At 39.7% G+C, this 26298-nt stretch overlaps 1 protein-coding gene across 1 annotated transcript in view; it reads right to left on the bottom strand.

Moving 5' to 3' along the window:
* Positions 1-5040: 5040 nt before the first annotated feature.
* Positions 5041-26298, bottom strand: part of SLC25A36 (solute carrier family 25 member 36) — a 30252-nt gene continuing 8994 nt past the window's right edge. The window contains exons 2-7 of the mRNA XM_030954316.1: positions 25754-25924; positions 21948-22025; positions 19555-19655; positions 12223-12289; positions 10809-11098; positions 5041-10080 (exon numbers count right to left, since the gene is read on the bottom strand). Of these exons, the coding sequence (XP_030810176.1) occupies positions 9887-10080; positions 10809-11098; positions 12223-12289; positions 19555-19655; positions 21948-22025; positions 25754-25924 (901 nt within the window). The 3' untranslated portion in view covers positions 5041-9886. The remainder of the gene's footprint in view (positions 10081-10808; positions 11099-12222; positions 12290-19554; positions 19656-21947; positions 22026-25753; positions 25925-26298) is intronic.

The following is a 26298-nucleotide window of genomic DNA, read 5'->3' as shown; positions in this document are numbered from 1 at the left end:
GGTTTGTTAATTCTACCACTTGTCAGGTGCCAAATACATCTTCAGCAGCATGGGTCAAGATTTTCTGACTGACAGTTGGGTTGACATAATCAGAAACTCCAAATACAGAATGAACCTCAATCATAATAAGCTCAACAAAATGTTACAATCCAGCCCCAAGAGCTTGATCTCAGTAATTTAAACGTACATCCCTTTACACTTAGTCACCTTAAATAAGAAGTAATTCTCCTCATGTTTCACATACTGAGGGAAAAAATGAGAAAGCTCAAGTATACTTCCTTTCCTGTCCTAGGGGACTCCAGATGTTATTTATGAATGTGAATTTATGTGGTACTTCTGTAAGTGCTGTGACCCATTCATGGTTTACTGTCGGTGACCCTGCTGTGCTGCACATAATTCTGACTGTAAGATATTAACATTGTCTTTAACCTTCAAAGTGCTTTCTCAAGCAGTACCAAACTTTTCACCATGTTAGAGACTTTCTGTTCATGTTAGGAGATATTTGATTCCCTGTATAAAAGGAAATAATCAGCATCAATTAATCTTTAAGGCATTCATGTAATTTTACCTTTGTTAATTCTTGACTTCCCACTAACCTGGAAAAGCTGAAGTGGGGGGTCCAGGGAGGGGTGGAAATACAGCTGGGAGAACAATGCCTGGAATTGCTTTAGCTGGCATGCAATTCCCAAAACACCACACCACTGTTTCTGCACTGAAATTCTTATGACTAGAAAAACAGTGGGAAAACCATGTTACTGTAGGAAAAAAAGCTGCTTTTGATAGAAGGGGGTAAAGTTGCATAATGAAAAGACATATTTGGGCCTGAACAAATTCACCATTTTGCCCAGAGGGAGAAGTGTAGTCATTTACACTGTGAATAGGAGGGTTGGCTGGCAGAAAAAGCACACTGCACCCTGGATCAGATTTTCACATACTTGCAAGACTGTCAGTTTCCATAAGTGAAAATGGGTACTCTTCCATAGCTCTGCTTTCAACATTCTTGATCACCCTCAGTCCAGAGGCCAGAAATGCCAAGGTCAAGAACAAGAACCCAGTTTCAGAGTCAAAAGTTCAAAATGACCTTTTACAAAAATAGAAATCTTTTCACTGGTCCCTCTGGGCTTCCTGCCTTACATTGCTTTTTCACAAGGAACCACTTGGTAACACTTCAACTTAACAGGCTAAGTTAGAGCTCTGTTAAATCAGGTATTACAGGTAGAAATGCTTTTCTTCCCACTAACACTCCTAAATCTTCAAAAATTAAACCAGGAGAAAGCTAAATCAAGAATGTTTGACTACGTAATTTTTTTACTTAATTTGCAGGACATTAATTTGCATGCACTAATAGTAACCTAAAACATTCTGCATTAATTGGGGCCTGCTTAGAAGGCAGCTGACATTCCAAAGATGCACATCTGTCAGTTGCACAAAGAGGTCCTGCTCAGAGAACCACAGAAGGGTTTGGGTTGGGAAGGATCATCTCATTCCAAAGCCCTCTGCCATGAGCAGGGACACCTCCCACTTGACCAGGTTGTTCATGATTAACACTCCTCAGTGTTACAGTAGTAATATTCATCATAATCCAAACTCCCTCAACATAATAGAAAACTATAGGTGAGATTTTAAATCATCTCATATTAGGCCTCCTCATCAATCCTTCCTGTGGAAAACACCTCTAAACTTACTTAAGCACAATAAAACATTTTAAGAACACTACTGCTAAATTAGTTGTTCCCTGCAGTGGAGTGAGCTAATAATTAATCTTTCCTCAACCAAAGCTCAGCTGACTAATATTTTTCAATTATTTTCCTTTTTCTTTGCCTTTATTTCATGTAAGAGAATGAATTAGCCAGGGCCAATATGAAAAACACTGTCTAGTGGAGGTGTCCTGTCCATGGCAGAGGGGTTGGAACAAGATGAATTTAAGGCCCCTTCCAGTCTAACCCACATCATCCTTCTTATATAGCCCACCTATTATTTTTCAGGGTGATTTTGCTGATATTCCACTCTTTCCCTGCCTTTAGCAGAGACTGCCAGGCTTCTTGCTCAGTCCCAAGAATGCTGTTTAGTCTGTCAGCTCAGGATGTTGTGGATCTTTCTGTTATAAACATTTTTTTTGTAATGCTACTTCAGTTTTCTTGTAGAAAACCTGCTGTACTTAGTGAGATAATAATGTTTTCTCCATTACTGGTTTTATCATCAAAATCTACCACTGAAAGAAAAACACAAACACACACATCTAGTAAAGAGGTGCAGAGTCAAATTAGGAGGAGTTTCTGCTCCTTGCTAACAGTTTAAAGTCACCCTTTATCCCTCTTACTTTTATGTCTGGCTCAAGCAGAGGGAAGGAGTATCCCAAGAGGCCTGGAAATTGCTGCAGCTTTGTTCCATCTCCCCTCCAAGCTGCAGGTGGAGATGAGGCTGAGGAGAAACCAGCTGCTGGGAAAGCTCCTCTACTCCTTTTTCAGAAAATGCAAACTGGAAAGATGGGATATCATTGAGTAATGTATATATAGTGTGTAACACTGAATGCAGTGCAGAGCCTTGCTCATCCCAGGGACTTGAAGAAGCAGTTGAAACTCCCTGCTTTCCCAGCTGCTGTCTCTTTGCCTGAATCCTTCTTTAGGAAGGAATTTACAGTGCTGAATCTTATTTCCTCTTCAGGAATAGGAAGCGTGGCAGATACTGCCACCACGTGTTGCCAACTCTCCATTTGACTAACAGGTTTTTCCACAGCCAGGGATGAATAAAACTCAAAGTTTCACAAAGATGTATCTTTCTTGAGCTATTTGGGAAAAAGAGGGATGGTCATAGAGTTTTGTCTTCTCTGGTAAGTCCGAATTCTCATGCTTTTATTGACCTTTCAGCACCTTCCCATATCTGTCATCTCTAAAAATCCCATCCCTCCCAAATTAATGCTGATCACCTTTCCATGGAGGGTGAGATAAGTGACAGCCCAAGTGAAAAGCTCAGATCCTGATAATTACAAGAATGCTGTATGGAAATATCCCAATATACCTGATGACCACTCCAGTGTCCCTGCCCTGCCATAAGGAAACAATCTTCTACCCTGGGAAAGAAGGTGATGGGAAGAAAGTTCAGTTCTGGCTGTCATGAGCTCTGGGGAATGCTGGCTCTAACTGGTTCAGCCCTGTGTGTCCAAACATGTATGTGGTTTTAACAGATCTGAGCTGCTCCTGCTCGACAGGCAATATTCCATTTATATCCCAGCTATAAAGTTTTGGCAGTGGTCTCCTTGGGTTTATAACAATTAGGGACTAGGGCAGATATTCTTCTCTCTAATGGGGAAAGGTCAATATTTTTTATACTGGTTTTGTGATTTTTACTTTTGTTTTTTTTACTATTGCAAAGAAAGCACTTTGAATCTTTGTTGCCTGAATGAATTAGGGAATAATATTGGACCACCCTACAAGCAGAGCTGAATGGTTGTAATTTTTCAGTATTTCCCCTCAAGCAGTCTCTCTGGAAAATGTGTCAGTGATAATAGATCATTCTTGTTTCAAGTAATTCATAGCAAGTTTCCAAGTCTCTAAGCATAACCAGCATGAATCCAGCTGGAGCTCCCCAAATCACCTTGCAAGTCACTGCAAAGGTCAGAAACATTTACAGTGGCAGTGCAGGATAACAGAACTCTAAACTTCTGCTGCTAACTGCATTCCAGGAGAGACAGAATGGAAACAAATACCTCCAGAAATGACAATAAAAGTAACTGAGAACTACAATGAAAACTTACCAGCTTAGAAACAAATTCAGCTTGCCTGCCTTTAGCAGCCAGAGGGGAAAAAAGTTATTTGCACATCATTAAGGATTTTCTGCAGGAAGTAGCATTTCTGGTCAGTGAAAGCCTTAACAGCAGGATCTGTCTTCAACTATTTCCAGGGAATGAGGAAGGAAACTCTTCCCCAAGCAGACCTCACTCGAGGGTAGACTGAAAGAGAATACCTTGGGAAATCCATTGTGACTTCTCACAGAATTCCTTGAAGAATGACCCATTTCTGGGAACAGATATACAATTACTGGGCTTTCTTAGCAAGAACAGAGTTATTTCTTCAGCATTCACTTCCTTTTCCTATCTAAAGGATAAATAGAGAAACTGGGGAGTACCTTCTCTCAGGAGGTGTGCTCTCCCTTCAGCATTCAAATCCAAAAGGCTCTTGGCTGGTGCTCATTTTAGCCAAATTCTCTCCTAAGAGAATACTGAACAGTCCTAGGAGAACTGGCCTTTTCTCTTTAGAGGGATGCAAGTACATCCTCAGTCCCATCCCCAGTGTCTCCTAGAGAGCAGGATTAGGAAGAGCTACCAACCTTCAGACAGACACAGATAATGGAGGAAACATTGCCTTTGTAGAGGTTTACCTGGAATTACCAGCACTTCACCATCTTGAGCTTGTCTTTGAAAGCTTCTAGTCAACCTCACACAACCTCATCACTGAGGTGCCTGCAGTAGTGAGCCCAGTCTCAGGAGCACCCTTTGAAATATTCCATCTATACAAACAGAAGATCCTGTGCTCCAATCTGCCTTTCACAGTTCAAGACACCATTCTGTTTGCATCAATTTGCTCATGAAAACTGGATTCCAGTCCTGGCCTTTCCTACCTTTTACAGAAGCTGTGCAAGAAGATAAGGATGTTGTAAGTTAGCACAGAGCACAGTGGCTGACAGCAGCACATACAAGATGAAGGGACTGTTTGACAAAGGAAAGCCCTTCAATTTGATAATGCACTTACACTACAATAAAATGTACTCCCAAAGACAAAGACCTCATTGTCAAGCCTCACGTGCTTTTGGGCTGCATATCTGTCAGACTGCACTGCTGCATTAATGCCAAGTCATAACCAATCAACACTTTCGATACACCTTCATTTTACACACAACCTTTTTGACTGTGGCAAGCTCAACATAACCCCTCTAGCAGAAGGGTTTGTAAAGCAGTGTGAACATCAAAACATCCCCACAGACTTACCCTGAGCTCTGCCCTGCCAAAGTGACTCCTTTGCAGGGTAAAAGTGAAAGATCAGTTACAGACAATTACAGCTGTGCCAGTCAGGGGCATAATTTCAGATGTGTCAGGGATAAGGACACTGGTTACCTGTACTGGTTCCAGCAGACTGATTACCTCTAAGCCTGGCTGGCTTGGGATTTAAGGCCTCTTAAAGTGGGGCAAGGTAGGGCAATTCACAGTAACACCTACTGAAAGAAAAAAGCTATCACAGATGTGCTGATTAATACAAGTTTTGAAGCAGTTTTGAATAGCTGGAAGAATCCAATCAGAGACATCAAGCCTGCCTCCGTATTAGAGGCTGCAGACTCAGTTCCAGAACATGCACTGGGAGAAAAACAGCACTCACCAAACAAACCCCGTGTGTGCATTTCCAGAATGAGTTGTGAGGAAGCTCAAGACAGACTTCAGATCAAACACCAACTATTTTAAGAAAAACAATATTGATATCTAACAATGTGTCAAGTTCAAGGACTTGGTTATAACCTCACATGCAATTAACTCTGAGCATTTTAAGGAATTACTGCCCTTCAGTTTTGTCAGCAGTGGCTTGTCCTAGCTATCACTTCAAATGGACATGAGTTTTGTGGTCACCAGCTCCTGAATCTCAGTTGACAGACAGGGTCACTCGGTTCTGTAGAAGTAACTATGTTCAAATTCAACTGCACCAACACATACTGCTGGTTTAAGTCATCCATGAATCCCTCCAAAAAGGCCACACTAAAGATACAATACACACACCTTATTTTCAGCTACTATAAAATGGTACAAGATAAAATGATTCACTGGGTTAATGACTTTTTCATTTTTAATCACAACTGTGCAGGCACTGGTATGTATCAATAATAGAAAAATTCAAAGGTTAAAAACAGTGTACAGTTTAGCACAGCAGGCAACATTTGAATAGAAGCACATAATTTTAATTTGCTTTGAAGTTTAAAGCAATCCAAACAAAAAGTTAACTATATAAATACAGAGTAAATGCACATAGTTTACAGCCAACTACATGTATGCAAGAATAATAGCAAACCTCACATGAGTACTGAAGTATTCTCAATCTGTCATCTGTGAGTGTTTAGCTATGACTCTGAGGGCATAGTTATGTTCACATATGCAGGGTAGGCAGACTCTTAAATAGAAGAACTGAAAGAACTTACATAACTCAGTCTTAACAGACAAAGTTGAAAAAAGTAGTACATTTACCTAGGCACACTTCTGCATTCAGCTTGTTTTCCAAATCTGAACAGTTTAAACAGGAAGCAACATTTATAAAGGCTCTCCACTCTTGTCTCTGGAAGCATTCTTTTACAATGCTGCAGTCTGAGGAATGTTGCAGATGTACAAAAAACAGACTAGCAGAAACTGTCATTAACAAACAATCAGCTATCATTAACACCTCAATCAGCAAGAGAAGATGTGGAGTGCGTTATGTAAACAGAGATAGGGGCAGAGATGGGTAAGTGACAGGCGATGTCTCAGTTACAACTACAACACCAGAAACCTCCACAGCTCCATCGTGTGAGCGCACTGCCAGGCACGGAGAGCGGGGCAGACAGCGCGGATCTCCGGGCACCGCAGGGCCGGGAGGGCTCCGGACGCCGCTCTCGCCGGCCCGGGGAGGGAAGGGCTGCGGAAGCCGCTCCCGCCGGGCCGGCCCGGGGAGGGAAGGGCTGCGGACGCCGCTCCCGCCGGGCCGGCCCGGGGAGGGAAGGGCTGCGGACGCCGCTCCCGCCGGGCCGGCCCGGGGAAGGGCTGCGGACGCCGCTCCCGCCGGGCCGGCCCGGGGAAGGCTCCGGACGCCGCTCCCGGAGCCGTTTGCTGCTCCCGGCCGTGACTCCGCGGAAGGCGCGCCACCTGCCGGCCGCGCCGCGCAGCTGCAGCCCCGCCGCTCACCAGCCCCGGCTCTGACCACAGCCGGGGAAAGGAGGAACAAATTCATGACTAAAGTTCTTCACACGTCCTATCGTCTAGCACACACCAGTGGGACATAAATACATGACACCCAAATACAAATGAATATATGACCAAGTTTAAATGCACTGCTTTCAGCTCTGTAGTTAAGGATATTATTGAAGATATTATTGAATATCTTGCTATTTCCCTTGAGTTTTTACAATAAATACCAAGAAAACTACATAAATAATTTAAAGGTCTTTGGGAAATTTATCAGAGGTAATTTTGCAGGTACTTGTAGTTTAAAAATAATGAAAAATCCCAAGAAATGTTTGGGTTATGTTTGGTTATGCAAAAGAAGCCAAAATGATCACCCCTGAAGTTTAAAACAAGCCTTTAAAGAGCAGGAGTAATAAGCTGATTGTCTGCTTTTAGCTGTTATCTCCCATGTTCAACTGTCCATGTTTAACTGTCCCACTTATCACCTCCAGGGGCTCTGCTCTTACCCAGCGAAGGCACACACACAGTACCCAGGGAATACCCTGGAACGGGAGACAAACACAGAACCAAGGGACAATGTATCCAAAGAGAGGAGAGAATCTCTCATTAAGCCTAGGCTACTCCAAGTATTCACGGTATTCATGAACTCCAAAGCTGAGTATGGTCTTTGCCAACTTAAGTTTTTTGGCTATGACTGAGTAATCTAGATAACCTGAAGAGTGACCCACTTCCTACATCACAAAAATTACAGTAAGTCACTATTACTGCATTTATTTATCTGAACAAAAGCAACACATCAAGGCTTAGGTCAGTCATAAATACTGCAGTCTTTTCCTAGGGAGACCACTAGAAAAAGCCCACTTTAAAACACATTTAAGCACTCCTTTCACTTCTTTGAGACAATCAAGCTCACCATGGTCACCCCTCGGACCATGCTGTCTTTAAAAAGGGAACATTTTCCAAGCAGGGAAGTCAATACAGCACTGCAAGGTCAATGTACTTACTATAGGTGGCTTTTAGAGGATGAGCAATTAATGCAGACAATTACATGAAATACTCAAATACTTTGACACTGTATGGAAAACATGACAAGGGTCAAAATAAAGGAAAGCAAATGAGAAAAACTCAGACTGATTGTTCTGCAAGCTTTGAGGTTTCATAGAGAGCCCACAGAACCAGTGCCACAGAGATGCTATGGATTTACAGCATAAACTCCTGCACAGCTTACATAGAAATCAAACCACATGCTTTGTTTAAAACCAAACTGCATATTACAAGCATGGTTTGATTCCAGATAATCAGTAAGAGGAAGAAAGTCATAAGCCCTAAGAAGGCCACAAAGTGCATAAGAAGTCATTCATAAAATAAAGCCATTGCACATGATGCACAGTTCAAGTGTACTGAAGTACCACACTGGAAGAGCTGAGAGCACAGTTCTGTCCATGCCAGTGTAGCAGCATTTATATGGAGAAAGCTATTGACCCCAACTTATAAATTATCATCTTCCTCATAAGGATAGTGGATGCAGACTGAGAAGATATCTGTCTGTAAAGCTGTAAAACTTCCTGTAACATTAAACTGCTTGACACTCCAGTTGTATGTTTTTGGATAATTCTGTAAATTATGACAGCATAAACCAGCTAAGCCTCACTGCTGAATGCAAGGCATTAATGTGCAATTGGCTTACAGAACAAAACCAATGCCTGAATAATCAGACAATGTGGAGGACAAGGTTATAGCTCAGTACACAGGCTTGAGCTGAGAGAAGTTATACAGCATTTATGAGGGGGAATGCTTTCAAGAAAATATTATTTACAATTTCTCCATCCTTCTGCACAGAGCCTGTCTGCACTGACAAGATCTATCACAACTTCAACTGGTTTCTGCTTTCTGGTCACCCTAGCCACAGTGATATGTGTTCTGCCCCAGTACTCCCATATAAACACTGGCAATCCAAGGCAGGATTTGCCAGATATTTAAGGGTAATACAGCTTGTGCTTAGGCAGCATGAAACTGAGCGAATCCTGTCTTCACAAACGGGAGGCTGGACTAGTTGAGATTTCTCATCACATTACAAATCCTTAAAAAGGCTATAAAGTGGCATTCAGCAACTTCCTTAGCTGTGTGAGTGACCTGAACATATTGGCAAGGAAAACTGATGATACAGGACAATGTTTCATAGGCCTCTCTGACTTAGGAGAAGTTCCCGAAAAGAAAAAGCATGATGCAGCAGGACCAGAAGTCCACATACACCAACATGAACAGACCAATAACCAGAAGAGTTGAACAATTAGACTCTCTCTCATTAACCCACAACACTGCTCAAACATCAAGGAAAAAAACAAAACAAATCAAAACCAAAAAGCTACAACAGGTATCACCTTTTGTAGTGAAGAAATAACTGTTCTGGGTCCCTGCACCTTATTTTGTCTTGAGGTAGCAACATGGAAAACTACACACACCTACCACACTACCTCAGTCTCTTTATGAATCTTCAGAGCAACTAAATGGAAGTTTCATGTACAGAAAACTATGAAAGTACTCTCTTGCCTATTCTTCCAACAGGTTACTGTGCAGTAAAACAGAACAAAAATGATGTAGCTGAGAGCAATCACCAACAGAAGGTAATAGGACTGCCCAGCAACATATTTCATGTCCCCTCCCTCACCCATCAGGTCTCTGAAGATGACTCAATGGCTTTGTCTAGTTTAACAGATGAAAAGAAAAGAATAATTCTGAATTAAGAGATGTATGAAGGCATTCCCTAAGGGGCAGTTCCCATTTGTCACATTGACATGAGACCACACAATAAAGGCAGCAAAATTATTCAGAGTTGCCCACAATCAACCTTCTGTTTCGTCCACAGCTGCTTGCTCCTGATACAACGCTCCTTTAGCCCACCACATTGGCATTGACATTCAGTGGTCCACTCCAGTCTTTCAGTCTTCCACCTTCTTCCACGTTGGCACACTGCTATCCATCAAGTAAGTAGACTACAACTTCATAGGTGGACATCATGATAGCCGTGTTTGGAATCTGTCTGATCAGGTGTGTAGTCAGACCTCGGTAAAGGGAGCTGTACCCTTCCTCTCGCACAAGCAAAGACAGTGTCTGGAAGAAAGATCTGTATTTTGTTCCCTCTTCTCTTAGTCTTGTTCGTACAACCTCTGTACAAAGAAAACCAGTGGAAAAAAAGAAAAAAAAATCAGTGGTTACATGCACCACTTTTCATTATTTTTCCCAGCAACTGATCAGGGATTTTTACACAAAAATACTCCTCCCCAAGTTCTGAATCTCACAACTCCTCTTTAATAAAAGGAAGAGGAAAACACACAGAGTAGCAAACCAAGTATGTGTAAGAAGAGAGCAAGTATTAGATATTTGACTAAACAAGGCAAGTCCATTTGCTTAGCTACAATCCAAAAGAGGACTGTTGCTTGGGGTTACATTTTAGCTCAGAAGTTGACATAAGTTCAGTACTCAGTTCATTAACAAACAATGTATACACAACTGCTTTGCAGGAAGATCAAGTACAACTGACATACAAAGTAGGTAGCCTGCGCCCCTAGAAGGGAGACGAGAACTTGCTGGCACATTACGGAAAATTGCTGAGTATATGGAAAGATTCCAACTGAAAAAGTACCTCTTTGAGTACCTTGGGCCATACCCTGGCCAATCCCTTGGCAAAATAAACGTTGCCCAAGAAAAGGTCCTGCTGGATATCCACTGTAAAGCACTTCCATTTCTGAATACTATACTCACATTGACCTGCTAAATCTGATATTCAGACAGGGAAATGTTTCTTGAGCAAATAAACCAAAGCTGCCTACAAATCTCACTAAGACTCCCTTAGATGGATCTGCCTCAGGGTCTCAGCTGCACACATCCCACTTACCATGGGGATATGCTATTGATGTTGCACATGTTTTGGAAGTGGCAGCAGCCATCATCATTCGAACAAAGTCCGATGCTTCTTTTACCGACTCTTCCTCATTGTCCATGGCACCAGCAGTCTTATACTCCAGTAATTTTTTCTTAATACTCTCATAAATGACAAAGTGAATAACAGTCTCAGATATGCCTGCGTAGGACGCAGACATTCCCCGGTAAAAGCCTCTAAAGCCATCCAAGCGATAAACTTTGCGGGCACACTCAAATGCGCTCATTCGCTTTTCTCCACGATTCCTACAAAGGAGAAAACAAGTCAGAGTATCAACTGCTGCAACCAGAGAGACTGGAAAATTAATTATACAGGTTTGTAGTGACAAGACAGGAAATACTCAACACTGATGCTGAGCATCTCCAAGTCACAGTCTCAAAGGCCTTCAGCACTAAACACAGGTAGAGCATTACAGGGAATCCAAGCCAAACTTCACACAGTGACTGAAGACAAAGTATCACAGTGAAACGCTGAGCAGCTTTAGGCCTCCCCAACTCTCATACAATAAACTGCTTGGAAACAGACTCCGAAATGGACTATCAATGTCAGCAACTCCTGAGAAAAATGACCATTTCCTTTTGCATAATGGATTTGCCCTAATTGTTGCATCAATAAAGAGCTCCACAGCATTCAGTGGCTAAGAGTTGAAAGAGCAGCCCTCAGCATTACAGCTCTCAGCAAACAACTGGCACAGCAACTAGTGCAACTGGGAGCTGTTGTTTGATTGAACTGAGCCACCGCTGATGTCAAGGAAAATACTCATTAGACACACCAATTTCAAGCAGTATTTGGCAAATGAAGTTTTATTCCCATTTTGAGTTTGCTCACTGAATTGAGTTGTGCATACTGAAGTAGTTAGAAAACTGTACACAACTATGCAAACCCATGACAACACTGTAGAGATGTGCTTCACTACAGCTGCAAGTTCAGGCCCATGGATTGTGCCAGCAGAGGTCTGAGTGAGCAAGTCACAGAATAAAAATAAATACCTGAGGATGTTTAAAGCCTTCTTCTAAACATTTGCTATAATACTGCATCCATATTTCAGGAATGTTTAGCTCAACAGTAAAGAGAACGTATTACTGAACGTAAATGTAAGCATAAGATTGGTAGAACATGATTTTAATGAAACTGTTAACCTTATAATTAATTACAAATTTGCTTGCCAGTCCACTACAGTGCCTCAAGCATGTCTCAGAACAGATTAAAAAGAGAAGTGATAGTGTTACTTGTAGAGAGACCAGCATCACCTTTGCAAATCTGAAATGCTGAATGTTTAAGAATTCATTCTATTTTGGAATGCAGAACAGATTCATAACACTTTAGTACAATGTTATCACAGCAGCGAGATTTCCTCTTGTGACTTTACCTTGCATCAAGCTGTAATCGTGTCTTCACCAACCAAATGGGATTAGTTGTTGTGATCGCAGTAAAGCCTAAAAAATGTAAAAATAACATAATTAGATGTGATAATATCACAAGAACAGATGCATCTAAGTTCCAAATGCACACAGTTAAGGTACAGTGGATGCAAAAACTCGTACTATACTGATTTTGCTGAAGTCCCCATTTTGTGAATCCATACAGCCAATAAACACTTAAATTGTTTTTAAATTCTACATTAATATTGAATAAGTTTGATTCTTAGCAAGAGATGCCCCGTATAAAATAAGCCAAATTAAGTACAGTTCTCTGCCTGTCTAATACCAACCCTGTTTTGATAGCACAGAACAGCAATGCCAACTAGACAAATATCAGCCAATTGGACAAAAAAAGTCAGTAAGAATGCATTGCAGAGACAGCAAAAGCAATTTGAGATGCTATAAAACATTGCCTCAATTTACTTTGTTACCTGAAATACAATCTGAGTTTAAAAGCATGCAGACTGAATAAATACTACTTTTGGTGCAGTTAAAAGGCATTTATTACTGCAAATTAGGAGACCTTTTAATATTGAACTATAAAGAGCAGTTATATTTGAGTGCTAATCTTTTATTTAGTATTCAAAGCAGAGATTGTTGGCTGGCCTTGAGATACTTTTATAAGCATATGAGTGTTTAAATTGTTAAAAGTAAATACTATGACTTCTAACTATTCAGACAGACAGCAACTACTCAGGCTTGCATAAGGGCCAAGGGTTAAAGCTTTGATTTTCAGTTCACTAAAGAAAACAGAAGAAAAAGAAAAAAGGAAACAAAAAAAAAAAAAAAAAAAAAAAAGAAAAAAAAAGAAGTAAGAATTACTCTTACTTCTGCACAACCGTGGAGAGAGAAAGAGAGAGAAAGCAGAGTGAAAGGCAGCTCTGAAAAAAAGTAAAATTAAAAAAATCATCTCAAGCTGCAATACCACACATGCACCCTCAATGAGGTGTCATGTCTGCAGGAGAGAATAGGAAAAGGGAAAAGCTGGAACATGGCCAGGCAAGAGATGATAAATTTAGACACTTGCTCTCTAAGTGACACACATGGCTGGTTTATAGCTACAAAGACACATTGCCCTCCTGCACAGGGATGGACTGGGTGTGTGGGGAAGGACAGAGTTACCTTGCTCAGTGCATGGCTGGGGCACAGTACTTATCCAGCAAAAGGCTATTGATAAGCTCTTATCAGATTACTAACAGCTCACAGAAACAGATTTAGCAGAACTGGTTGCATACATGTTACTCCTGTTCAATCACAATCTAGGTTTACATTGCACACAAAGGTCTGCAATACTCAGAAATGCCAGGGGATCTTAACTGTTCTAAGGTTTGATCTGTGCCCACCCTCAAAGCTTAAACAGGTCATTATGGTTTTCAATTCAGGTTCTTAAAAAATTATCAGATTTGACAGCTACTAAGATTGAGCTGGTTTTCTACACCAGAAGAATGAAAACAGATTGGAGGCTTCTGTTCAATTTTCTGATTAAACAGATTTTTAAACTGGCTCAAAATACTTAACTAAGCAACTTCCTATGGTAGATAATAAAGATTTGGAATTGGCTTTTTTTTCTGATTCGCTACTCCTTTTTCCTATATCTCAGTACTTAGATATAACCTTCACATAATGTAGTGAAATCCTAACAATCCAAGAGTTCTATATCTCTCTTTAATGGAGGCAAATGATGTAAAAACTCAAAGCACTGGGGAACAACTCTGCCAAAACAAGGCATGAGATGTTTTTAAAATGCCACATGTGCAAAACAGGCTCTATAGCTCAAGCAGCCATAACCTGTCTGACCTGTCACTTCATGTCACAGAAACTCCACTGATTCCAGTAGTGCTTGAGCCTGAGTCATCTACACTGAAAGGAAACTTCATTCTTGCATGGTTTTATCTCTTTACACTGGCACTAATAAAGTTCTAATTTTGTTTGACTTCCAATCAGAATCTTTGTGGCATGAAGTACACTAGTAAATGCACAGAACTGCAACAAAGGCTTTGAAATAAGGTGGGGGAAAAATCACTCATTTTCCCTACCAACACATCTTCCATGAAAGACTTCTCTAAAAATCAAAATTAGTTCTTAAGTCTCTCCTAGTTCTTAATTAGAAGTTAAAATCTTTTTGCATTCCTATTAAAGGAAGAATTTTGTAACTCTTAGACTGTAACACACGGCCTTTCTCCTTCATATTCTACTCAAAATAAGGCTGTCTGCAAATCCTGAATTCGGAGCAGGCAATGCATAGGTGCCATCAGTGGCTGAGTAGAGTATATTGGAAATTTCCGGTGAAAAGTGGTTGGCACAGGATGCAGCCCCTACTCTACTCAAAACTGCATTCCTGGGGTCACTCTAAGCATTGTTTAGATGTGGCACCTCCAACAGTAGGATCAGACTCAGCAACATGGCCAGTATTTTTTCCCACAGCTGTCACAGGCCTACGTTGACAGAAGTTTTCAAATCAAAGGGCCTTCAATAATTCAGGTTTCAAGGCGAGATGGCTACAGATCAATTCTTACACCTGATGTAGCAAATGCAGTTAGTTGAAGAAGAAAAAGGAATTGTGTGGTGCTGACACCAAGGAAAGCCCTCCAAAACACGAAACATACCATTTAGGATCCTTGAGAAGATAAACTTTGATTTTTAAATACAGAAATTCTGTAGCAAAAATATTTGTTAAAACAAACTTTGGGGGCTTTCAACAACTGCCATGAAGATCGATCAATTGTTTCCTTTTTTCTTTTTAAAAGCCTTAATGATCTTTGTAATACTTCACAATGCCTATCGATGTGTTGCACCCTCAAGAAAGATCCCAGATTCATGACAAGTACAAACAAATCTGGCAATACTACAAATTCCTGTAGTTTTATTTTATTTTATTCCAGCTTCAGACAGAATTATCTCAATCTACTTTTTCAGCTATCCCAGCTACTGACAGGTAAGATCCCAGGTATTCCTATTATGCATCACATTTCAAAGGATAGGGTTGGTGCTTTTTAATCTATAAGCCAATGTAATTGATACAGACGCATGTGAACATGGAATGAGGAATTAAAATTTAAAAGTAGTAAAATAAACAAACCAAAACAGTAAACAGAAAGAGACAGAAAGGATTATATACACATATTAAAAAAGAAAAAGAAAAGAGGTCTTTGAAATAAATATGACAACACAGAATATCAGCTGCAGCACTTTAAAGGCAGCTCTGGAATACTGGGAAAAAACCTCCCAAAATGCCTTGTTTAACCCAGTAGGGGCTTTCAGTTGACCAGAGCTAAGTAGAGTAGCAGCTCTCAGTGAAAGGTATTTCCTACCTTTCCCTGAATGGCACAGAAAAAAAAAATCACTCTAAACAGAGCTAAGGAAAAGTGATGTCTTTGCACAATGCACATCATTTGAGTTCAAGCTAGAAGTGTGTTCCCCTTACGGTGTTTATTCAATAATATCACAAACCCAATGTGTGGTTCTTACACTAGAGGCTGCAAGAGACGCTCAGTTCAGTACTCACGAGGTTTAAGTTAGTCCATATTGCTGCAGGAAGTGACCTGCGGAGGGGGAGCATGAGATGACACGATCTCACTCTTTTCACGGGAGAAATGTACAGTAAATGCCTAAAATAGACACAGGCTTTTCTGTATCATAACAACAAGCAGTGACCTCATCAGACACAAGTGTACAAATTGAATCCCAGCGGAAGGATTTGTCAGTTACTGGGAAATCTAACTGTTTGCAGGTAAAAGTTTAGGAAAAAAAGAAAGAAAAAATAATCAAAACAGGCCACAGATATTAAAATAGATGTGTAAAATGCACTGAGTACTGAAATTTCTGCTCATTTGCAGCAATTCAATTTTATACCTCCAAATACTTACCTATATAGAAAATTTACAAGTGAAACCTCCTCCTTCCCCACTCCCTTGAAAATACTATTCACTAAAGCTAGCCTAGTCTTAGGACAGAAAAGATGCCTTATGAAATCCAACTTTCTAAGATCAGTGAACTAAATATGCATTTTATTTGGTATGAATTGACTGTGTACATGGCATCAGAAACTTACAAAGTAATGTATCTCTAAGTAATAAAGTAGTCCAAATAATTTTTAAATAAATAATAATTTTTAAAAATCCGCATTTGGATTGGTTTGCCAGTAAAACTCTACAAAAACCAGCAAAAGCATACAAGGCAAAGTAGTTTTGCAGCAGATTTAAAACCATGTTGTCTGATTGAAGCTGTGAATCATTAAAAAAGCAAACAAGAAAGCCATACAGGAATCAAGTATCTCATTCAGTTCTCTACAGCTTTTCTTCTCTGTGGTGAGAGAGGTTGAGTGCAATGAGAAGGCAGAGTTTATAGTGAATCTGAGAATTTAGCCTAACTTGGAAATGTCCAGAAATCAACTGTCTTTGCACAAGCAAACATTCTGTACCAAGCTCAGATATATTCCCTGCCCTAGTTTGCAAAAAGAGAACCATGTTTATGCTCAACTTCTTCATGTCAACACAGATATTTTAGGTATGAAGGGGATGTTCTCTATATGCTGGAAACTAGCACAGCAAGAAGACAGTGTTCATTTCTGTTAGCATAAGGCATCAGTTACTAATATGTAAATACTTAACTCTCCTTAGAATAAAATAAACTTAGTAGAAGACCCTTAAAACCACAAATAGATATTTTGAGAATGAAGGGTCAGGCCTAAAACCAACCAACAAACAAAAATATGCTTAAAATACTATACATCAGCTTTTCACTCCCAAAAACACCAAGTGCACAAAACCATCCTTATTTAATAATGACATCAGTCTAGCCTGAGACATGTATTAGCACATTATACAAATAAACAGAATTTAAAGTTGGCTGAAGTTCACTATTTGCAGTACTTTAATAAAACAATGTTACAATTATGTTGTTTAAAAACATATTTTTGCATCATTACTGTATTTTGCAACCTACAGGAAAAGCTTTGTAAGTGCAAATCTCACTTCATGCTAAATAGATATTAGACTTTATGAAACAGGAAGGTCATATCCAAAAAAATACCAACCCACCAAAAAACCACCAACAAAACAATAACCCTCATTTAAGACTGAATTGCTTAATTCCTTACTGAAACCAATGGCAGCTGAAAAAGAAAAACACCAACACTGATTATTTTTCTTTTTTTGCTAATTCTGAAGTATTTATCCACCTTGCCAATTTTGAAACCTTAGGTTCCAAAGCAAATATTGCAATGATCCTATGTATTAACCTGTCAACCAAGTAAGAGCTCACATTTCATCTTGTCCCTGTTATTTTGCCATCTCTTTAAGGTGATTTGCATCATACAGCAATACAAACCTTGCAGGTAAAACTGTTAATAGCTGGTTTAAGTGCATTTTCTGAAATATATTAGAATTACAAAAACAAGGTTAGGCACATTCCCAAGAAAGCACTGTTAATTTTAACTGCAGAGTCCTTTTCATATATCAGAATAACACCAGAAGAGAGAATTGAAATGCTGTTTGTCAAAGAACCTGAGAATTTCCTACGGTGCAGTGCCAAGAACTATGATGCGAGCCTGCACTGAGCATTCTGTTTCACTGACTGTGGTTTAGAAATACAACTGCAGAACCTGGGAAGTATAAGAAGGTTAACAGCCCCAAGAGCTGTTCAGTGTTAGAACTTGTACACAAAAGGAAAGAAGGCAAACAGCAATTAAGGCTGAAATCCATTTCCCAGTTTACTGCAGCTGCATGTACAAATGCACAACACCAACCTTCTGGTAGGGAAGCAGCTACACGACAAACTACAGCTTGGGGCTGCAAACACCCAGGAAAAGGCACTACAGCACATCTCCACACATGTGCTTTACAGAATGAGGGCAGCAACTTGCAAAGACGAGGAACACTCAGAATCTTCATTCGTCTGCAGCACTGCACAAGATGCACAAGTTGCCTTCAATTTAGGACAGACCTGTTATACCCCCCCGCTTCCCTCTGCCCCCAAATTAAGGGCATGTTTTATTCCCTTGACAAAGACCTGAAGACTCTTCATCTTCCTTGATGCAATTAACTGATTAGGCTGAACTCTTCATTAAATCCCCTTCCATCCCATTTTCCATGCTGTTCACCAACAAACAAAACCACTCATTTCCAGATGATAAAAAAACCAAACACTGCATTGTCCTTGTCTGACTTGGGCCAAATAAAGGAGCTCTTCCTACACCTTAAAGATTAAAAACTGTCACAACATTTCATGTGCCAGAGATGAACATTAGTGTCATTTAGGTATAAAGCTAATGTCACTTATATTTTATACACTATGTAACATATCTCTATGTATCAGATTATTAGCAAGCATTAAATAGAAAACAAATCCTATTCCTTATTCTGATATCACACCTTTATCAGTCCATTCCAGATTGCCAGTACTCACAGACTGGCTGTAAAATTTGACAGGACTTAAGAACTTCAACAATTGTCAGAATTCATCTGTAAAGTGCCCATGGCCTATAAAAAAACCTGAACATTTGTTTTTGTGCAGGAAAGGCACAGGCAACAACAGATAAAGTGTTGCCAGCCCATGTTTTGATTTTATCAGCACGAGTCCATGACCATAACTCAGCTCAGTTGCCTTTAACTCCCCCTTGTTAATGACCCCAAAGCACAGAATATTCAAATCAAGCAATAAATATTTGTAGCTGCTAAAATACACTAAAGTTACGCTGCAGATATAAAATAGGAATTATTTCTACAGAGATGAAAATACATGAGAACTATGAAAAATCTGCTCTCCTCTGACTTTTTAGTGGCAGAGCAAACTTCTCATAGACTGGTATATAAGCAAAGGAGGAAGGAGTGTTACATGTAATTTACACAAATAGCTGCTGGCACATTTCTGAAAGACAAAAATTATTTAAATATACAAAGCTGTAGCAGAAAGTGGTGGTAAAAAAACTGATTAGGAAGAATTAAACAAGAAGTCAGTGCAAACACTGTTATAGCTTACAGAGCAAAAAGTTACTGTTCTGAAAGGTTACATTTTTCATTTCACAAATTTTCAACTGAAAAAGCAGGCATGGAGGTTTTCTAGAGAAGACTGTTGACACACACTGTTATTTATCACTTAGTGCGATTTCATGCATACATTCTCCAGAGAGCCAATGACAGGCCAAGGCAGATAACCACTAAAAAGACATCATTCAATTACTGAGCATGCTCTGTTTTGTTGGGGTTTTTTCCATATTTATTGTCACCTCTTATTTCCAGATATGACTGTAGGATGAAGCTAAAAACGTTACAGATCCTTACCTGCCACACCAGCTGAAATCATGTGTACCTGGGTAGAATCTGGATTGAAAATCTTGTTCAACTTTTCCTTGCAATTTGAGTAAGCACCAAAATATATTGCTCTAAAATTAGAACAAAATCCAAGTTATAATATGTTTTACATTTCAAAATTCTCAACAAGTAGCATCATTGACTTCAATGACTGAAGATTATCTTGGGCTAAAACTCCCTTCCCCAGTAAAGAAATACTCAAGGATTAATTCTTGCAAAGTAGTGGGACTATTCAAGGAATGGAAATAAAGACTAAACATGACACTTGACTTTTTTTTTTTCCACACAATAGCTCCAATTACCAATTAGTGAGGGGAAGGACAGATAGTTTGAAATATGGCAATGATTTTTGTGACACTAGGAAGTTCAGCCAGAGAACAAAAACACAGAAAAAGTTTTAGTATTCTTCAACATAAATAATAGAACAAACTTTCTCTAATGGACTTAAAGTCATTTCAGTAGCAGGACAATTTGAAGAAAACTACCAAATAGGCAGCTTCTTAAAAGAAACAAACATTCTTATTACTATAGCATTTAAACTATAGCACTGATTTTTGTCTCTCAACACACCATGAAAAATGTTGTAAACTTGTGCTACACAAGTCTGTGAGCTGGTATCCAAACAAAGCTAGGCAAAGTCAGCAACCCAATTCAATGTATTACAAAAAATGGTTGCTTTCACTCATTAAATCTAAAAAACTTATTTTAAGCACATATAAACCTCACACTTCAGGTTGTAATTCTGTTGTTTTAAATCTACAGACATCCCTCTGCAAGAGAAAAAAAAAATCAATGTGCCACTTTTCCCAAGCAGAACATTAACCTCATTAGCTGTGTGAACGTGTTTTTCTTTATTACAAAGAAGATAAAGTGCTTGCTTTATGGGTGTAATTTCTAAAATGGAACCTGAACTCAGTTAAGTACACTGGATGTGTTATGAAATATGCTTCTCTACAGCTTATTTAAACAAAGAGCTGATGTTAAATCCACTTAGCTAATGCTTAATTGAAATGAAGTACTGGTTGAAGACAGAATCAGCCAGAGGGAAATGAAGATGTGCTTATAAATAAGGTTTACATACTACATCAAGCAGACATTTTAGCAAGCTGATATCCCATAGGTGTCAAGAACAAAAATGCTGCTGGGTTTACTTCAGCTTTTCCAAAGGGCAGTGCTAAGTTAGTGATCAGAAACCACTTCTGATATTCCAATATCCTTAAATATTTGCTAAAATAAAGATAACCTAATTATTTCATTAAGTTTTTTTCTTATTTACACAGAGGATCTAAAGAACATTACCTCATCAGAACTAAAGTTCAGCTTAGTAGTATTTTTCAGAAACATCCAAATACTTCAAACCAGTAAAGTTCAGATAATCTCCAACTGAGTGTGCAGGAGATAGGAATGTTTTCTCTTCAAACGAAACAAATAAACAAAAGCAGGGCACTAAGTCAAGGAAAGAATAAAACCTTTGTGGAATCTATTCCCTCTGCATCAAGGCTCTTCTCTTAAACAGAGAAGAAAAAAAAAAGGAGCCAGGAAACAACTTCCAGTATCCTCATCCAGCTCTAAGGAATATATTAATTTTACACAGCTTTGTTTTATACTCTTTCCATGTATTCTCCTATTTTTGGACTGAACTTCAGCTGACAGCTCTATGTAAAGATAAATTCCAACTCTGGCAAAATGTTCTCTCTCTCTGCCTGCCAGCACCAGCTGAGGAACTGGAGTATTTGTGCTGATGCAGAGCAACAGACAACAACACCACCAATGCCAACTAGATCAGATTTACATCCTCAGCCCTGCACTGCCCCAGTACCCTTTGGAGCCCAGGCCACTGCTGGATCTGCTTTCCCTGGGACAGCTGCTAAGTCTCTCCTCCAACCCAGTATCTCACCCTTTTTATAGTTTCAGAACAGGCTTCCTCCTGCAAGGGAGCACCAGGCTGTGCTTCTCCAGAACTCAGGAAGGAAGACCCAGTGTTTTGAGGCTACAATCACATAATTGCTTCCTGAAGATGATGGATTAACTGAAAGCTAAGTCTACCTTTGTATTTTCCAAGATCCAAACTTGTAGCTTACATGTGCAATTCCTTAAGAATTTTTTGTTTAAACTGGACAAAACTCTGCATAAGGGATAGCACACAACAGTAAATACTATTCAATAGCACATAGGATAGGAAATGCTGAGACAGCTGGAGCTCTGGAGTACCTAAATGGCTCAATTCCTCAGGCAAAAAGTTACCCCAGGAACCAAAGGTTACTTGCTGCTAATTAAGTATTTACAACTATAGATGCAAGACTTATTTCAAATACACACTAAAGCCTTTAATATATTTATTTATTGTGCATGTTTGTATTTACCTGGAAGGAGCAACGCCAACTAAATTAGGACCCAGCCCTCTGAACAGAGAACGAGGGCCTTCATTTTGCAAGATCATCCTAGAAAACAAGAAGACAATACTGTAACACTCAGAGCAAAATTAAGGCATGCACTAACCATCAAAACTACATCATGTGAAAAACTTTCATAGCTACTGGCAATAATACAGTGTGGACCACAAAGAAAATTAGTCATTTCCTAGAATCAGCAGAAAAAATTCCATTATTGCTCAAAATACCAAGAAAAGCATAAACTAAATGCAGAAATAAGACTTGAGATCTTGATACAGATTTAACTTACATGTACAGAGTTGTCTGTTGGGAAGTTAAAGAAAGCGTCCTTGAATCCGGGAGAAAATACTAAGCATGGAAACATTCCAATTCACGTAGGTTGTAGATTGTTCAGGAGCAAAAATACTTCATTCTACACTACACTCCTTTCACCACCCTTCAGCTCCCAAGGTTTGTAAACCTTGAGTGGGAGGGCAGCCTTGCACATTTGTGGAATTTACAGGAAGGCATGGTACAAGCAGTGAGTTGAGACTTCAAATAAGGCATTATTAGTCCTTTAGTTTTGCAATATGGATCCCACACGGTTGGGGATTTCAGGAAGAGCTGAAGACCTATGCAGCAAGGTACCCTGGCACAGTAAGAGACTATACAAGAATATTCAGTTCTAGTGAAATCAGTCTGCCCCACAATCTAGATGCTAATCACATGGGTATTTTAAAAAGTATGGTAGGACATGGGAGGAGAAACAAGGACTACCTGCATCCCATTACTGGAAATTGCTCTAGCCATTACTTTAGAACCAGATTTAAAGTTAAGAATTAACTACATCCACAGATGCTACAAAACAGAACCCTGTGCTTACTGATTTAGAAACAATGGTAAACATACACAAATAGTTTTGTATATTTCTTCTTCAAAGAGCCATGCAGGTTAATGACAAGTCAATTACTCAATAAGGCCTTGTATAAATGGCCATTTTGTTTGGAATTTACTATCAGAACAAACAAGTGAAAGCAATCTATAGCACTAAAGAGATTCCAAGCCTATTCTGACTTCCTGATTTCAATGGTGCTGATTCACCATTGCTCTGCTGCTTAGTCAAACTAAAAGGTTACCTTTGCTTCCACAAAGCAAAAACAAACCAGTGGCTCTGCAGTTATCACTGCTATTTAGGAATACTGACATTTAATGTGTCCATCAACATCCAGCTTTTTGTCCATAATGATCAACTATGATTTCACTATGTGGGCAGCATCTGCTGATCTACAGCAGTAATTGGAACACTGAACATACACGCAAAGACACCTTGGAAATACAAATTATTTGGACTTGTCAGTCATCATGAAAGCATTGTTATGCCTTGCAATGCTGAACCCAATTAACATGATCTGTATCCACTTAAACCACTACTACCACATCATGTGTTACACATGAATATATGCACATATAGGTGCAGATGCATTCAAAGCAGCAGGAAGCTCAGTGTCTTTGAAACTTGGGAATGAAGTGTAGCAGGTCTGTTTGCTTCTTTTGGATCTACAGTCCCAGAATTTGACAGAGTAGCAAAGAGCTAAAGAGAGGTTGCAACAGACAGGATTATAATGGAGGTAGTTACTGTTTTGCATTCTGACACCAGCTGGAGGAGTGCCAGAGGCTGCACTGAAAATAAGACACAAACTTGAATTAAAGAGCAGATCCCAGGGCCTGCACTTGTTTATTGAAAGCAGTTAAGGGCAAGTCCATGGTTGGAAGAGCAGGAAAGTGCTCCATACAGCCTCAGCTGACTTTCTTATGTCACACGGAGAGGTGCACTGGGAGGCTGGTGAGATTTCCATTAGCAAGACCTCAGGTTTAAATTGTGCAACATGAATGATGAGAAAATATAATATGACATGCAACACAGATATGTGAGGAAAAAAAAGAATTTGCTTTTGTTGCCAGAGAATAGAGTCACCTGTTTTTCTGAGTTTGTTTCCTGACAGAGATGCCTTTCAAGTCACCTCCACTGATGCTTAAGATGCAGAAGTGATTCTACAGCAGTCAGTTCACTGAAATTCTGACATAATTTGCCTGAACCACTCTGCTTTTAGACTGAATAATGTGAGCCTTGAGCACTGCACCAAATTTGCTATGACACAATCAAAGTCTGACAGCTATGAGTCAAAAAATATCTAATGACAGTAAGGGCATGACAGTGACAAAGGAATCCAGTTTTACTTCCTCACTAAGCAGCCCTAACCTTAACCAAGAGTAGTTACGTCCTGCACATATCTATTTTTATTATCACAGTCCATTGCCATGTCATTTGGGATCTTTTCATATTTACTCTATTTAAAGAACTTGAAACCCAGGCTTTGCATCTCAGCCCTTTGATAATGGCCTGAAAGAAAACACAGCTAAGCAAAGAACAAATGCAGCAGAAGAGATACATTCTTGTATTACAGATAAACAGCATGTGTGAGAAGGCAATTGTTAAAGACAAACTAACAAACAAACAAGCCAATACATTTCATCATGGGCTACCTCTACCTCAGTCTGAAGTTGCTTCCTGGGAATACCAAGTTATCTTCAGCTTCATTTAAGGCATAGCAAGCTTCTAGCAGAGAAGCATTATAAAAACACATCTATTCAACCTGCTATTCATTGCTATACATTTCTAAATGGAAAATAAATTCTTAACCAAGCATTCAGAAAGAAGCTGAAGCACTCTACTTCCATCAAGAGAAGCCATTAAGTCAAGCAGATCTCCTGGCTGGTCACAATCCAAGCCTTTCCTTCCCACACCTGTTCCCAACATGTTCACCCATCAGACCCTGAAAAAAGAGCCAGGAAAAGGCTCTGAACCCAAACTCTCATGATAAGAATGATCTTCCATTCAAGGAGCTATATGGGTACAACCCCCATTTAAGCAAATCCTGTGCTCTAACCCGATTAAGTTTAAACCCTACACTTCAACTGCCAGAAGGGGCTCTCCACAAACTACTTCTTACTAATTAAGAATAGAAGTTGTCAAGACTCAACCAACTTTCTAATGCAAGACGCAGCAGCAGGTCACTCCTGTAGGAACTCTCCCCACATCCCCAAATACCCAGGGTACCTCCCCCCTCCCTGAACTGGCTAGCCTGAGTCCCCCAGGAAAAGTGAACCCTTTCTGTGGGCCATACAAGCAGTTTAACTGCAGGATTGCAACTTCCCTGCTGGCTCCTGAGCTACACAAGCACTGCTAACAAGGAGAGGAAAGGCAGCCCCCATTCAGTCAGGCACTACATAACACAGATCACTGCAAGAGACATTTCTCAGCTATTTCTTAGTAGCTCTAAAAGAATGTTACAAGTCACATATCCACCAGAAGATATTCAAAGGCAAAAACTGTGTGGGGGTGGTGAAAACTGAAAGAGACTAAGAAACTGAGTTAATTTTAATTGCCTCCATATTCAGTAACTTCTATGATTAGGACACAAAACAGTTTAAAAAAAGAAGTCTTATACTAATGCTTTTTCAGGATGAAAACGGGAGTCTGGCACTCAAGTATCCGTGAATTTTGGGGGTGCAGTTTGGAGCTGTGAGTTGTAAAAGGTACACATGCTCTGGCTACTTCAACATCCACACTCAAGCATGAAGGACATTCAAAAAATTGGAAACATAGTTAAAAGGCAAAATATGGAAAATCATCTCCTGGGAGCATCATGACAGATATAAAGTCTGAATCTTTTATACAGATTTTGATCTCCTCCCTCCCCAAAATGAACCCAAACCCTTGTGCCAAGTACACTCACTTCAGACAGTGGAGAGGTCCAGGAGAAACTCTGGCTACTCGGTTGACAGTAGCACCATTCAGAGTGTTGAGATGAACTTCAGAGATGTAGAGAGTCACAGAGGAGGACTGCAGGCGTGTTTTTACAACTTCCAGTGGACATGTCAGAATTGCACCAACAGTACCTCCACATCTGCAAAGATAAACAGGATCATGCTTTTAAGAGAAAAAGAAACTGAAGGATACATTCACATGGAATTGACATTACAGTCAACACAGTCCCACTGCAAAAAGTGAAGAACCAATGGGACCATGTGTGACAATGACAGTTATGTGCCCTTGAAGGCAAGCAAACTGCTAAGTCAGTCTGCAAATCCCACAACTTGAAGTGAAAATTTAAACACACAAAACGTAGCGAAGGTGCACAGTACACATTGTCCAAATCAGTTCTGGAAAGTAGCTCAGTAGCTTCAATGTTTAACTTCTTATGATAAATTTTACCTTTTTCTTTAATGTTTAATGTGCTCCTGACCACAAAAAAAGGTGCCAAAAATCCTTAAGGGCAGA

Source organism: Camarhynchus parvulus, chromosome 9 (genome assembly GCF_901933205.1).
Source record: "Camarhynchus parvulus chromosome 9, STF_HiC, whole genome shotgun sequence".
Taxonomy (NCBI): domain Eukaryota; kingdom Metazoa; phylum Chordata; class Aves; order Passeriformes; family Thraupidae; genus Camarhynchus; species Camarhynchus parvulus.
Note: the sequence above shows the minus strand (reverse complement) of the source record. Positions and strands in the feature narration are given on the sequence as shown.